Source organism: Lactuca sativa, chromosome 5 (genome assembly GCF_002870075.4).
Source record: "Lactuca sativa cultivar Salinas chromosome 5, Lsat_Salinas_v11, whole genome shotgun sequence".
NCBI lineage: Eukaryota > Viridiplantae > Streptophyta > Magnoliopsida > Asterales > Asteraceae > Lactuca > Lactuca sativa.
The window spans coordinates 235,353,760-235,371,275 of NC_056627.2; the positions used below are offsets into that span (position 1 = coordinate 235,353,760).

Below are 17,516 nucleotides of genomic sequence, written 5' to 3' on the forward strand. Positions count from 1 at the left end.
ATAATCATTTATTTGTAAGAAACTGTTTGCAAAAATAATATTTATCGTCAGCACTTTGTACGGGGAGACATCTAGTTGAGTCTCTCTCTCTCTCTCTCTCTCTCTCTATATATATATATATATATATATATATATATATATATATATATATATATATATATATATATATATATAAAGGTTGCGGTGGGTACCCGGCGGGTACCGGTTTCGAATAAATAAGAATTGGAATTGGAACCGCTTAAGGCGGTTCCATTACTTTAGAAATTGGAACTGGAACCGTGTAAGGTGGTTCTAGTTCAAGAACCGACAGTTCCGATGCGGTTCCAGTTCCAAAAACGGTTCTTAGTTTCGATGCTTATCCCTAATATCTAGATATAAGAAGCTTACATATATATATATATATATATATATATATATATATATATATATATATATATAGAGAGAGAGAGAGAGAGAGAGAGAGAGAGAGAGAGAAAAAAGTGAATATACCCTTAAGGGTATATAAGCTTAGGTACCCAAACACATCATAATACATCGTTTTGTTTGATATATTCATTATAATGTTCTTAAACTTCAACCCTTTAACTTGATTTACTTTCAAAATTTTCCAAATTTCACTATTATCTTTCTCTTATATCACCTCTATTTGCCAAACATCTACTAGGCTATACATATTGTACTTGAAAATGAAAATTATGTAAGAGGAAGATAAATGTGTAATTTATAAAAATCATGAAAGTAAATCAAGTTAGAAGTTAAATTATAAGAACATTGGACAATTAAAATGTATTATATGATACAAAATGACGTAGTATAATGAGTATGAGTACCTAAGCTTATATACCCTTAAGGGTATATTCACTTTTCCCATATATATATATATATATATATATATATATATATATATATATATATATATATATATATATATATATATATATATATATATATATATATATATATATATATATATATATATATATATATATATATATATATATATATATAAGTGGAGAGTGAGTGAGATATAGTTGAATGACAAATATATGGGGCTTGTTTCTTGATCTCTCACCCAATACACTTCCATAATTGCTTTCATGTTTTCTGGTTTCTGAGTCTTCTTCTTCTTCGTTGGCTTAAACTTAGCACTTGTTGGTAAATACCGATCTCTCTCTCTCCCGAAGAGATTGGACGCTAAGGTGTTTGAAGGTGGGGATAGATGGCCCAAATATTGTTACATGGAACACTTCACGCCACAATCTTTGAAGTAGACAATCTCAAGTCCAATTTGCTTGACAAGGTCTCTCTCTCTCTCTCTCTCTCTCTCTCTCTCTCTCTCTCTCTCTCTCTCTCTCTCTCTCTCTCTCTCTCTCTCTCATACATTTGGAAGTTTAATTGGTTCATGCATGTTCAAGGATACGATTTTTTGCCGCATTAATTCCACTCATTCAGGATTTGTTAATCATGTGATGAAATCTTGATAAAACACAGTAAAGTGTTATATATAATCTTTGAAAATAATAGATGGTCCGGATTTACTAGGTTTTTGGCTTGTCTTTAAAACGAAACACACCCATCTATCGTTATTCAGAACGTTGGGTTTTAATTAAGTAGTGTAATATTGAATTGGGATAGGTTGATTTATGTTGTATTCTAATATGAATCAATTAACTCATTGGTTTCTCGTTTGGCCTAACCTTGATTAAAATATACTTATTATTTTGATGAAATTACAAAAATGGTCCTTGGGATTTCACGAAAACCATAGTGTAGGCTCTTTTAGGCGATTTTTCTCACCAGGGTTCGAGCTAAAAGATTCCACCATGGTCCTCTGATAGGTTTAATTTTCCTTCTTCAATGGCAAAAACATGCCCACGACGTTAGTTCATAACTTTCCAAATTTACATTTGAAACCCTCCCACTATAAGAATGCATTATTATTATTGTCTTTTTTTTATATTTCATTTTTATCAATATTTTATTATTTTATTCATGAAATTATTTCATTAAAATATGTATTTTATTACTTATTATACTATAAAACATTTCATTAATATCTTCAATTCACTACCGTTATTTTATATTATTGTAAATATATAAATCATAATAAGTAAATGATTTTTGGGATAATCTCATTTAAACAACAAACTATTTCGTATGTGCTAAATTAACATTTTGTCAGTTTAATATCTAACGTCTAAAAAAGTACGAAAAGATAAACAACTACAAAAGTTATTTGACAATTTAACCAAATATTTTTTACAATTTGTCATTTAAATTGTATCTTTATTACGACATTAACCGTTGTATTTTTTTTTTTTTTTTTACAGTTTATTTTGTTTTAACTTTTTTATGAACCTTTTTTTAGTTTTTAAACAAAATGGTTTTGTTTTAGTTTTTATAACTTTACTTTTACATATTTTTTAAGAATTTTTTTTCTAAATTTGATTTTTACAATATTTTAAAATCATAATAATGTAAGAAAGTGTAAGAAAAACATGTTCAATTTACAAATTACATACAAACTGAATTGAATATCTATGATTTAAAAAGTTGTTTTTGAAAGTAATAAAACGGAAAATTAAAACAAAAAAGAAAAGAAAATAATGTGTTTTGTTAAATGATGATGGGATTATAATATTTAGTTTTATTATTTTTAAAGATATTTGAAACCGACTTCTTAAATAAATGCTATTTAATTTCATGTTATCATAAATTTTATTTTCTGCAACCTTTTTACATTATTATGTTTTTAGTAAAAATTTTACATTATTATGTTTTTAGTAAAAATTTATGACGATAAATGTTGTAAAAAAACGTTTTGTAGATATAAATATATTTAAAAATATGTAAAACCAAGTTGTGAAATAATTAAAAAGAAATTTTTTAATAGAATAATATATATATATAAGTAATATATATATATATATATATATATATATATATATATATATATATATATATATATATATATATATTCTATTGTATTAATTTTAAGTATAACTAATATTTTTATTAATAAAAAGATAAAAGACGAATAAAGATGAAAAAGGTTAGGAATATAATGTATTATAATAGTTTGAAGGGCTTCAAATGTAAATTTGGAAGTCATTAGGAATAGTAATAGGGCATTTCCAACCCACCCCATATTCCATTTCTTTCCTCGTTCTTTTCCAATTCTATCCCATTCTCACCTTCATTTTTGGAGAAAAATGAAGGTGAAGTTTGGTTGTCAATTTTAGTCCCTCTCATTTTTAGTTTATTTTATCTACTAATTATAATTTAAATGCAATATTTAATATTTATAATATCATGTTATATACTAATTTATATTAATTAATCATAAATATAGAGTTTAATTAGTAAAGGAGTGTATTTGACAATATATATAAGTTATAAAAATAGAATATTCTAGGAATATAATTTTTGGGGTAAAAAATGGGATAGAAAATGGAGTAGGGTTAGAGATGAATCACTATTTCTTCCATTTTCTACCCTATTTATGGGGGAAAATTGGAGATGGGTTGGAGATGGTCTTAGGTTTTTGCCACAAATGTTTGGTGAATTTGACATTTTTCGTCCTCGAAGTGAAAACTTTTAAATTTTTAAGTTTTGATTATGTTTTTGTGCCTTTAGGTTTTTGCCACAAATCTTTAATGGCTTTGACACTTTTCGTCCTTACCGTTACAACTTTTATATTTTGATGTTTTTGCCAAAAAAAATTAGTGGCTTTGACACTTTTCAACCTTGCAGTCAAATAGGAATAGTAATTTTTTTAGCTTTAGGTTTTTGCCACAAATATTAGTGAATTTGACATTTTTCGTCCTCGAAGTGTAAACTTTTACATTTTTAAGTTTTGATTAACTTTTTGTGCCTGTAGGTTTTTGCCACAAATCTTTAGAGGTTTTGACACTTTTTCGTCCTTGCAGTAAAAAATTTTATATTTTGATGTTTTTGCCACAAATTTTTAGTGGCATTGACACGTTTCAACCTTGCAGTCAAAACTTTTATATTTTGACATAAAAAAACACAAAAAACCTCCTTTAAAATTTTGCCACCATATTTTCCCAACTTTGGCAACTTTCACACAATGGCCACAACATTTTTGGTTTTTCTCCATCAATGTTCTTTCTTTCGGTTGTACACTTTTGACATCTAATTTTAGGGTTGTCGGCTTTCCCCTCTATTTGTGGCGATTTACACTTTCATCACATATTTTAAAGTTTGTCGATTTTTAACTTGTATGACATATTCCAAAAGTGGCGGAGCCGCGTGTCCTTTTCTAGTTAAAATAAAGTTGAAGGTACTACCGACGAAGGAAAGTTAAAACTGTACCTGAAATTAAACTAAAGTGGATTCTTTTAGTTAAAAAAAGGACCTCAATAAGTGGTCTCGGTGAAGGACTCGAATGGCCCAGCGAACATCGAGTCGAGGACTCGGTATATCGAGCTCGGTTCGACAACTCCGTGGAAAAATGCCAGTGATAGAGAGTAAAGTGGTTCGGGATTTTAATTTAATTTTAGCGCTAACTTGGTCAAAACGACCTTTAAAAAAAATCAAAAAATAACATTTTTATCCTATATAAATACAAGTATATACCATATTTCATCCCATTTCATTTTTTTATTTTTTCACAAAAACAATATAATTTTTGTGAAAAAATGGTTTCTCCTTCAAACCAAAAAATCTAAAAAAAAAATCACCAAAAGAAAATGAATTCAACCTATTTGATAATCTTCCTGACACCCTAATAAATTTCTAAACCCAATTCCACTAGCCTTTTCACTTGACGTGTAAAAGAAATGACGATAAAAGCAAAAGACGAGGTTGCAAAAAAAAATACAACATCTACGTTTCGTTATTTTAGGGTCGTGATTTCATTATAAATTTCTAAGTTCGTAATTTGAAATTCTATGTTTTTTTTGTTGTGTTGTAATTTTCTTTTGAAGTTTAATGAAAATTTAATTTAAAAAATAATATGTTTGAAATATTTATTATTTATATTAATTAACTTTAGAAAAAAATAACATGGAAAGTATAGTAACTCACTCATGTAAATGACAAAAACCTGTCACAAATCCTTAGTGACATATACGTGGACAATGACAAATTTGATACCATTCTCTTCGGTCGGAAAAAATACACCAAAAAGGACATACACAATGAGTTTTAGAAACCCCAACGATCATTTATGTAATTTTGTTTATAACTTTTAATAAAGTTAAGAATTTTATTCTCATGACTATCTTAAATATTTTAAATAGTTTTTAAGAAAAAAATACAAGATGTTTTTAGGAAAATATTAAATTATAATTTCTAGAAACCATAATTATTTGTGTCGTTTCACTTAAAACACAAGGTTTTTTTAATAGCATGGTCTATGTGCTTAAAGGTTATGGACTATTTTTTATTATTCTTTTTTCCAATTTACCTCATTGTATCCATATTTTTTTAGAGATATGATTAATCTTCTTCAAAAAACGAAGGCACTCTATTTATTTAAATTTAATTTATCAATTTTAGTCTCTGAATATATATATATATATATATATATATATATATATATATATATATATATATATATATATATATATATATATATATATATATATATATTATTTCTATCTAATAGTTATAATTTAAATGTAATATTTATTGTTTATATCTGCTTATATATTAAATTATATTAGTTAATCATAAATATAAAGTTTAATATTTATCTATTAAATACATATTAAAAAATTAAAACACACTAACATATTTATTAAAAGCTTGTAATTGAATATATCTTACAAATACGATAATATATTCTAATAAAACATAAAATCATGAATTATTTTACATACTATGATAACTAAGGATGAACGTGATTTTTATGTACCAATTGATGTTACAAAAGAAGTGTCACCGGTAATGGTAGTGGTCGAAACAATAATCGATAAAACAACCAATTCTAATAATCTTGCTTGATATAAATGTCTTAAAGATAAATAAACTCATTTTAGTCTACGAAATGCATTAGTTGATCATAGATGAGAAATTTATTCCAACGCATAAATATGTATTAGTTTTTTTCAAATGTATGTGTAATATTTCTATAAAATGTATGTAAATTTTTTTTTTAAAAATGTGTTATAAATATAATTTAATTTCTTTATTATTTAAAAAAAATTAAATATGAATTAAAATTCATTATATATGAACAATTTATTTTGTTATAATTTTATGATAACATAATTTATAATATTATGTAATAAAAAAGTTAGAATATATATTTGTTAAAAGTTAATTATTAGAATGTTGTGTTGAGAATCTATACAAGGTACAAAAATAAATTATACTATGAATATATATTTTTAGAGTAAAATATTTGATAAAAAATAAAATAGAATTAGAGACAAAGTATGAAATACTACTTCTCTAAGTTTTTACTATATTTATAGAGGAAAAATAAAAATGAGTTGGAGATGGTCTAAGTATATTAATAATTACTTATTAATAATAAGATGAATATATATATATATATATATATATATATATATATATATATATATATATATATATAAGGGTATAAGGGTATAATGGACATAAACATTTCTTTTATTAACTATTCTAGTTAAATAAAAGGTTAATAAGGGTATAATGGACAATCTGATTAATACACATTAAATTTAAGAGAATTTAAGAGTCAACAATTATGAGTATTCCAGAACACAAATCAATCACCAATAATAAACCAAAGTCTCAATCAAAACTCTTTTAAACCTTTTTATACGAAGAATATGGATTTGAAGATTTGAAGAATTTCTTTGAACATATGAAATTCTTTGCGAATTTATTACATTTTTTTTAAAATCACATACATTTTTTTTGTAACAATTGATTTAAAAAATAATAGTTTTCAAATATACAGTTAAAACATGGTTTAAAAAGTAGTGAATAAAGGAAATTCTTTAAGAATTTATCTAAATTTTAGTTAAATATTAGAAGATATCCAAGTATATGGAAAACCTTTAATCACAATTCTTTGAAAATGGTTGTTAATTGCAAGAATTTATCTGAAAGAATGTTCTTATGATAATCAAATATGTTATAAATATAATTGTAGCACATTCTTGAAGAATCATAATTCATTTTTCAGTGTTGCAGAACTCGGCCTACTCGGCCGGGTACTCGACCGATCACTCGGAATCGGCCCTCCACCGAGGCGAGTAATGTGAACTCGGCTAAAAAACTCGGATTCAGTCAAACTCGGTCAAAAATCGATCTAACTCGGTCAAACTCAGGCCTACTCGGTCAAACTCGGCCAACTCGGTCAAAATCGGTCAAACTCGGTCAAAGGGTCAAAATTGTCATAAAAAGAGAAAAAATCAAGAATTTTAAAGATTAATATGTATAACGCACTTAATGATTTATTATTTAACACACACATGCGATTATTACTACATATATATCTTAAATTTTCAGTAATTATTCACATAGTGAGACAATTGTGTGTATTTCAGTTTTTATGTATTCACATGCATCTAATTTTGGTTATATATTTCAATCAACTTATGATTTTAACTTATGATTTTGGCATATATAATTTTCCAAAAAATATTTCTACACGAATTACCGAATCCGAGTACTCCCCGAGTACTCCCGAGTACTTCCGAGTACTCGCTACTCCCTAGTCGGCCAAGCAGGTATCGAGTAGCGAGTTCTACAACCTTGTCATTTTTACATAATCTAACATGAATTATTAGTGTATAACTGACATTCTTTAAGAATAAAACATGAATTACAAATGTACAACTAACGTGTCTTGAAGAATAAGACATAAATTACAAAAGTATATATGACATTCTTTAAGAACAGTTTTACTTTGTTCAAAAAATAAAAGACATTCTTTAAGAAAAATACATCAAAATAAAAGAAGAATGTAAATTACAAGTACAAAATCTGACTAACTACAAATCAAACCTGTGCTGTTACAAGTACAAAATCTGACAATCTATAACTTCAGTCTAAAAGAGTAAACTCGATATCAGAAAATATGGAAATCAAACTTGTGAAACGATTAAAAATGATTATAAGGTTTGTGATTTGTAATCACGAAACCAATGGAAATTACGTCTATAATTTGTAACAATTGTGTAAAAGATCATTGATTTTTTGGCATACAAGGATAGCGATCATGGTAGATCTTTTTTATTTTTTTTGTCAATCAAGGTGTGTAGTTGTTCTTTGTAGATGTTGCAGAAGATGATGATGGTGACATCGTTGTTGATTCTTTATATCACAAACTACACAAATAAAATCAATTAAATTATGATTAACCAATAAACCTAACTGGAAAACATAATCCATAAAAGTCAATGATTCTTATTATACAAACAAATATTCAAGTCAATGATTCTTATTATGCAAGAATGTAAATATTTATATCATAAGATACAAAAAAAATTGAGAGAAAAAAGAAAAATCAAATAAGAACCATGACTATATACATAAAAACCATGGTTTGTGCACGCAACAAAACAACCATAATCTTGGTCACAAGAGAGTGATTGTAAATCTAATTCACTTTCATTAATATATGGATTTCAATTGTCATAGTAGCGGATATAAGCAACAAACCCCGCAAAATTAAACTATAAATACTTTAAAAATCTCTCATACAACATTATATAGGACCAAATCAGACTCCAAGATAAGATTTTAGTCTTTATGGGTTGTTTTTTTGATAACTTTTAAAGGATCATGCTTCTTGCAGTAAACCATGTTCATAAATCCTTTTAGAATACTAGATTGATAAGTGCAATTGTAATTCAGTGTAAACAAAAATGCCCACAAAAAAGGTATATCAGTGACAATATACTTATCTTGATGTTTTTCACAAACAGTTGGAGTGCATTCAGATAAAAGCTCACATGTTAAATCTTGTTATCATGTTCCTTTGTTGTTATGTTAGTGGTGCAGAAAAAAAAAAGCAAGAAAAACACTATAACATATTAAAGTATTGAACCCAATAAATTTGACATAAAAATTAAATCATTTTGGATTGTACATTTGTAAGAAACAAAGAAACTAAAATGGGTTAAAGACAGTTTACCTGGTAGGATAAGATTCTAAACATATATTTCTTTATTGAAAGTGATCTTTTTTTTCTCTCATCTTCATTAGGCATGATATATTCTTTTTTTTTTCTTTTTTCTCCTTTGCCGCGCTCGATCCGTCCCTTCTACTTCCGAATACAAATACATAATTGATGGACTTCCAAATAAAAACTCTAAATAATCAATGAATCTTGATTTCTCATGAAACCGAGAGAAGAAAACACAGGAAGAAGCAAAAAAAATAACAATTTGAGCCAAAAGAAAAAAGAAAATAATAAATAAGCGTACTTGCTACTATCTTGATCGGCGGCGACAAAAGAGAAGAAGCAGATGGTGGTGGTCAGTGTGCGAAGGGGAAGAAGCAACCGGCCGGTGTGAGGAGGGGTAAGGAAATAAAGCCGATGATGTTTGTTGTGGATAAAGAAGACGATGTCTTCAAGAAATAAGTAAAAATGGGTATTTAGGCTAAAAAGATAATTGTCCCATGATTTAAGTAACATAAATGCTATTTATTTTTAACTATTAAAATAGTTATATATAAAATTCCACAATTACCCTTAATATATTGATTGGTCTAAAGTTAATCATACGTTCATACAATATTTAAAATTCATATATGAATCTAACTCACTCTCTCTTTATATATATATTTATATATATATATATATATATATATATATATATATATATATATATATATATATATATATATATATATAAAAGTCGTTCTTTTCAGTTTTTAATACCGTTAAAAACAAAACATTTATCATTTCTTATATTAATTTGAAATCAACACATTATCATCAACTTCCTTATAAATCAATAAACTTCAGTAGAATTTTTCATTCACTGATAAAAACTAAATACAATGTTAGACATTAAGTATAATCCAAATCATGTTTAAATTCATTACAACTTTACATACTAGAACTTAATAAACATAAACAAGAAAGAGTACTAAATAAATGTTTTTACTTAGAGGTTAATAAACACAAAAAGTATTAAATTGATATGGTAAATTAGAGAGGTGTGTATTAGCAACGGTGTTATTGGGTGTTATTGCATGTTATAACATGTGAACACCGTCCCCCTTCCCCGTTACCACCATAACATGTTATAACGTGTGTGTTTTTTTTTTTTTTTTTTTTTTTTTTTCATTTTCCTAATAACATGGTGTGGGTGTTGCCCACACCTACCAGTCTTATAAATGGTTTTAACTTTAATATAAATATAAATATAAAGATAAGTATAGGTTTGATTAAAAATGACTATGTTGTCATTATGTATAATATATAAAGTTTTATGTTGCTTTGATAAAAAAAAATTATATAATATTTTAAACTATATAATAAAATAAAATTAGTTAAAAATAATTTAACAGCCTTTAAGCGCTTTATATATATATATATATATATATATATATATATATATATATATATATATATATATATATATATATATATATATATATATATATATATATATATATATATATATTAATAATTGCTATTTTTTAGTATTCATAATTAAATTGTATTATTAATTAAAGACCATGTTGGTTTTTTATCCATAAATAAATATATATTGTTAATAAAGTCATTTTCATTAAAAATCTAGAAACTTAAAATATATAATTAACGGATAGTTAATGGTATCAATTCCAAAATAAAGTATTTTATATAAGATGGACCATCGAGCTTTATATATCGTTCGATTAAATTTAATTTAAATTTTAGTTGATTTTGAAAATTATCTTTATTCGAGTATTGGGTGAACAAATTGATAGTTTTTTTTTTCTTATTTAACTTTTAAAAGCAAAATGATTATATATTACAATTTTTGAAAATAAAAATAATATTGTTTATTTAAATTTTATCAAACAACATCAGTTCTTATTTAAAATGTTATAAAATCATCAAATATTTTGTTCTCTAAAATGTGTATGTATATTATTTTAACATTTATATAAGATGTTGTATTTTCAAATTAAATAAATGACATTAAAGTCATATCATATATACAATGGTTACAACGAAGGTAAATAAATGATATAGTTGTGTGTGATTACAAAATCCATCGACATATATAAAAATCTTCTAAAAATGTCATATTCTTTCTATAAACTAATATATATATATATATATATATATATATATATATATATATATATATATATATATATATATATATATATATATATATATATATATATATATATATAGGTGAAATATAATAACAAATTCATGAGGTGGTGATTTATTTCTATATATCCACCCAAATGAGTTTTTACACATGGTTAATTATGCATAAAAGTTTCTTAGATAAAAAAAGAAATGATCATTTTAAATGTTTATGAATATATGATTAAGAAATTTAAAAAACATTGTTGACAAAAAAACTATTTTTTAGCTATGTAAGTATAACATACACAACGTGTGGGTATATATATATATATATATATATATATATATATATATATATATATATATATATATATATATAAAGAGAGAGAGAGAGAGAGGCTCCGGTCACTGTGATGATTCATTTTAATGTGAGGACTCGTAAGAACACTTTAAAAAAAACCTAAAAAAAATACAAATCATAAAATCGAGCATAGATCTATGTCCTGGAGAAAAAATTGATTTTTTTTTGCATTCTTAAAATTGATCCATGATTCAATTTTAAAATTTTATTTTGCATCATTATGATCTATGATTCAATTTTAATGATCCATTTTTTTTCAACTTTTTTTCCTGGAGATAGATCTATGCTTAGTTTTATGATTTGTATTTTTTTAGATTTTTTTTTCAATTTTTTTAAAGTGTACTCACTTTAAAATGAGTCATCACCCGATCTCTCTCTCTCTCTCTCTCTCTCTCTCTCTCTCTATATATATATATATATATATATATATATATATATATATATATATATATATATATATATATATGAGTACTTTCAAATACATATCCTTTCCCAAAATTAAAGTTGGTAATACAAACGTATTACTCATTTCTTCATTTATTGTTTCAATATGGTATCCATTTTTGCTGGTATCCTTAAAGAAGAGAAAAGAAAAGAAAAAAAGTAAATAAAGAAAAGAAAAAAAGAAGAAATTTGTATTTTGTGCTCCTGAGTTGAAGATAAATAGAAGGAGAGTTAAACATTTTGTTCTTTCTTTCCAAATCCTTCCAAATCGGAATGAAAATTAGGAGAGAAAGTGATCATTTCATTTCCTTCCACTTCTTCCTTTAATGAAACTCGGGAGTAACAATTTGTTTTATTTTCCCTCACTTCCAACTATTTCTTTTCTTTTCTCTCCTTAAGTTGAATTCGGGAGCGGGGTATAAATTTTGATGAGTTTTCTTAGATTTGCGAGAAAATAATGCATCATTAATCTGAAACTTTATTCCTCCGGAAACTAATTGAGAAATATATCTCTTATTTAGTATGGTGTGTGCAGTTGCAATATCCACCAGACATATATCGTCATGGTTGTCCGTTATGTGAGACATATATGTTTATGGTTGTCCATCATGTGAACGAAAAAATCCATTTTCTACAATTTGTATTTTCGTGATTGTGAATTTCTTATAGCTAATTAAAAACCATCATATAATCATATAAAAAACACATAATTGTATGATATTTTGCAAAAATAAATGATGTAATTCAAACTAATACATCTTATTTATAAATTTATAAATTTATCTTGAGGTTATTTCATTGGTAACACCGATAAATTGCCATCTTAAGAAACAAAACTTGTTTCTATCTTTTTCCCTTTGTTCTTGGGAGATTTTTGTTAAAGCTCCATGCATGATGAGGTGTTTCTTCATACGACAGGTATGGGACCATTTATTCTTGCCTCCAAACTATAGCAAATACTTGTCATAGCTCCTTTAGCTTTTCCATTTTTTTTTCAATGTCATTCATATCTCACTTATCATGTCAGTCTGGTGTTCTTTTGTGTTTTTAAAATAAAATCACCGTGATATTTTCCTCAACCACATCCATAAATATATCCACATCCACCACTATATCCATGACCTCCACGACAATCGCGAACACGATCACACTTATTAGGATTATGAGCTATCAAAAAGAAAATAAAGTTGAACCATTTAGACGGGCTTTTTGATACCAAAAAGCTCGTTTAAATGGTTCAAATTTATTGTATTACCACTCAACTATTAAAAAACCCTACAAAATCTATAAAACTATATTTTCTATCTTTTACTTATCAAATAATTAAGCAACATTTGTTTTTGTTTGTTTTTTGCTTTTGATAGCTTGTAGGTGGACTACAAAGTGTGGCTGGGTTAAGCAACAATGAGGGGAGCCTTTACGCAACGGTTGACCTAGAAAAAGCTAGAGTGGGCCGAACCCGGATGCTGGAACACGACTCAAACCCACGATGGTACGAGTCATTCCACATCTACTGTTCCCACATGGCTTCCAATGTCATCTTTACAGTCAAAGAAGATGACCCAATAAGCGCAACTTTAATTGGCCGTGCCTACATCCCAGTTATCAAAGTCCTTAAAGAAGACGTAATTGATGAATGGCTCGAAATTTTGGATGAGGATGGCAAACCGATCCGCGGGGATTCGAAAATCCACGTAAAGGTACAATTCTTTGCAGTCGAACGGGAATACCAATGGTGTCGAGGGATACAAAGCGTAAAATTCCCTGGGGTACCCTTCACGTACTTTCCACAAAGAAACGGATGTAGGGTTACACTTTATCAAGACGCACACTTACCCGATAATTTTACCCCAAAAATTCCGTTAAGTGGAGACAAGTACTACGAACCACACCGATGTTGGGAAGACGTTTTTGATGCGATTACGAATGCGAAACACTTGATTTATATAGCGGGGTGGTCCGTTTACACGGAAATCACTTTAGTTAGGGATTTAAGAAGGCCGAGGCCCGACATGGATATGACACTTGGTGAATTGCTAAAGAAAAAGGCGAGTGAGGGTGTTCGGGTGTTGATGCTTGTTTGGGATGACCGAACTTCCGAAGGGCTGATTGAAAATGGGCTCATGGCAACCCACGACGAGGACACAGGGAAATACTTTCGTGACTCCGAAGTAAATTGTGTATTGTGTCCTCGAAACCCGGATGATGGACATAGTCTTGTTGAAAACATCGAGATTTCCTTGATATTCACTCATCATCAAAAGATTGTGGTTGTCGATGCTCCGTTGCCTAATGTCGACAATGAGAAGCGGCGCATAGTGAGTTATATAGGCGGAATCGATCTCTGCGATGGACGTTACGATACACCATACCATTCCCTTTTCCGAACACTTGATTCCGCCCACCATGATGATTTCCACCAACCTAATTTCCCTAATTCATCGGTGGAGAAAGGTGGACCTCGGGAACCCTGGCATGACATCCATTGCAAGCTTGAAGGTCCAATCGCGTGGGATGTGTTATTTAATTTTGAGCAGCGGTGGCTCAAGCAAGGAGGAGAGGATTTACTGAACGATGTAAATGATCTTAGTCAAGTCATAATCCCTCCGTCGCCTGTCGTGTTACCAGATGACCAGGAGAGATGGAACGTTCAGTTGTTCCGGTCAATTGATGGTGGTGCTGCCTTTGGGTTCCCTGATAAACCCGAAGATGCTGCACGTGTTGGGTTGATAAGCGGAAAAGATAGCATTATTGACCGGAGCATTCAAGACGCATACATCAACGCCATCCGCCGAGCAAAAAACTTCATCTACATGGAAAACCAGTACTTTCTGGGAAGCTCATTCGACTGGAACTCAAAGGACATTAAAGATGAAGACATCAACGCCTTACATCTAATCCCGAAAGAACTGTCACGTAAAATCGTGAGCAAAATCGAAGCTGGAGAGGACTTCCGGGTGTACGTCGTCCTGCCAATGTGGCCGGAGGGTGAGCCAGAGAGTGCATCGGTACAAGCCATACTAGACTGGCAAAGAAGAACGATGCAGTTGATGTATTGTGATATCGTTCTGGCTCTGAAAGTGAAACACATCGTGGCAAACCCCAGGGATTATTTGACATTCTTTTGCCTCGGCAACCGGGAAATCAAGAAACCTGACGAATATATACCACCGGAGAAGCCTGACAAGGATAGTAATTACCAGAGAGCTCAAGATGCACGGCGGTACATGATCTACGTACATGCCAAGATGATGATCGGTAAGTGATACTAATCTTCTCACTCAATCTCATACTCTTTTTTCACTGTTTAATGCGAGAATTATTGGTGATTTTGCAGTTGATGACGAGTACATAATCGTCGGATCAGCGAATATCAACCAGAGATCGCTGGACGGAGCTCGAGATACTGAGATAGCAATGGGGGCGTTTCAGCCGTGTCATCTATCAAAAACACAGCCGGCGAGGGGTCAGATTCATGGGTTCAGGATGTCATTGTGGTACGAGCATATGGGGCTTCTTGACGACTCTTTTTCATATCCGGAGCGCTTGGATTGCATCCGAAAGGTGAACCAGATATCGGTGAATTACTGGGATCTTTTTAGTTCCGAGACGTTCGACCATGATCTGCCGGGGCACCTACTAAGTTACCCTATCCGAGTCATGGACGAGGGAGAGGTGACGGAGCTGCCGGGGTTTGAGTACTTCCCGGACACAAATGCGAGGGTTCTGGGTACCTATGTGGGTTACTTGCCTCCGATTCTAACTACTTGAGAAAAATGGAGTATAGGATTGGGGTGTTGTTGCGAACAGGTATAAATGGAATAAAATACCCTTTCATTAAACAGAGAAAGTGCGACGATTGTCATGTGTCTATTCCTGTTTGTGGTTTGTTTTTCCATGTGTCTATTCCTGTTTATGGTTTGTTTTTTCTTTGTAATTTTTACTTTTCATGTTTTACGTTATTACGAGTGTGATGAGTTCCAAGTATTGTTTTATGTAATATGTATCTTTGAAATTGAAATAAAACAAATAATGAATATGAGTTTGAGTTTAAGTGTTCTTCCTTAATTATTTTTTTAAACATTCCAGTTTCTTTCAAGATTTACTAATTTTTAAAAATTTACTATTTTTTTTTATAATTATAGCATTTTAAAATATATATATATATATATATATATATATATATATATATATATATATATATATATATATATATATATATATTAAAATTCATGTTTTCTAATTTTTTTTTAAAAAATGTTGTTTTTTTTTTTAAATTGAAAATTATTATTTTTATAAGAAAGAACAAATAAGAAAATTTAATATATTATGTTAATTTTTAGATATTTTTAATACTATTTTCAATAACACAAAAAATTAAACATTAAATTAGATTGATAAGATAACGATCATATCATTTAATGAATTAAAATTGATTTAACACTTAACCTTTAATTCTCAGGTTCTAATGAATATATGTGTTCTCAATGGATCGAACCTTAATGCATATGTTATCTTATATATATATATATATATATATATATATATATATATATATATATATATATATATATATATATATATATATATATATAGAGAGAGAGAGAGAGAGAGAGAGAGAGAGAGAGAGTTGAGATCGGTTGAGAACTCATAGGTTCCCGAGAACCTGAGAACTAAATATGGAGCGTTAGATCAAAATTAACTCATTAAGGACATGATCGTAATCTTACCGATCTCATTTAATGTTTATTTTTTGTGTTAATGGACAAAATTAACATAATAAATCAAATTTCGGATTTTAATATTTTTTTTAAATGGAGTTTTTTTTTCAGCAAACAATAATTTTTTTTTAAAATGAAAAAATGTAATTTTTTAAAAAAATTGCAAAATTTTTCAAAAAAAAACAACAATTTTTTATAAAAACTGCTTTTTTAAAAAAATTTAAAAAAACTGCATTTTTTTTCAAAAAATAACTACAATTTTTTCTTATACTATAATATTCGTAAGTAAATTATAAAAGATCTTATTTTTATTAATCAATCTATAAACATAAGGGTACAATTATTTTGTTCGATACAAAATAATATATAAAAAATTAAAAAAGTTTCAAAGATTCACAATGTTATCATTTCTTTGTATCAAAATTTTCATATTTTCTTCAATTTATCACTTTTTGTATCTTCAAAATTTTCCACAAATTCTTTCAAATCTACAAGAAAAAAAATGATTAATGCAAGAACACTCACAAAAATGCATATGTATATATCATGTAAGATTCACATTCGATTATATAATGTAATATTCACATGTGATTGTATATTTTAAAATTTAAATATGAAATTCATAAGAAAATAAAAACAAAGAACACTCACACAAAATTACATGTGATTCATATGTGAATTACATGTGATTTATATGTGAATCATATGTGATTTATATGTGAATCACATGTAATTAATATTTGATTAACTTGTGGATTACATGTGA

General features: G+C 28.0%; 1 protein-coding gene and 1 long non-coding RNA gene across 2 annotated transcripts; one reads left to right on the forward strand and one right to left on the reverse strand.

Annotated features, from left to right (window-relative positions):
* Window positions 1–1,017: 1,017 nt before the first annotated feature.
* Window positions 1,018–16,083, forward strand: LOC111887184 (phospholipase D alpha 1). The gene is made up of 3 exons (XM_023883339.3): window positions 1,018–1,300; window positions 13,394–15,287; window positions 15,367–16,083. Exons 1-3 carry the CDS (start codon window positions 1,220–1,222, stop codon window positions 15,798–15,800), a joined length of 2,409 nt encoding a protein of 802 aa, XP_023739107.1. The 5' UTR covers window positions 1,018–1,219; the 3' UTR covers window positions 15,801–16,083.
* Window positions 7,825–9,697, reverse strand: LOC111887185 (uncharacterized). The gene is made up of 2 exons (XR_002848694.3): window positions 9,098–9,697; window positions 7,825–8,288 (listed from the first exon to the last, which is right to left on the reverse strand). It is a non-coding gene; the product is annotated as an uncharacterized LOC111887185 (long non-coding RNA).
* Window positions 16,084–17,516: the final 1,433 nt, after the last annotated feature.

Bases quoted from the DNA above. Each gene is read 5' to 3' on its own strand.
- LOC111887184 (XM_023883339.3), top strand. From the start codon at position 1,220: ATGGCCCAAATATTGTTACATGGAACACTTCACGCCACAATCTTTGAA. The intron at 1,301-13,393 runs GTCTCTCTCTCT...TGCTTTTGATAG, and splicing joins AGTCCAATTTGCTTGACAAG to CTTGTAGGTGGACTACAAAG. The intron at 15,288-15,366 runs GTAAGTGATACT...GTGATTTTGCAG, and splicing joins ACATGCCAAGATGATGATCG to TTGATGACGAGTACATAATC.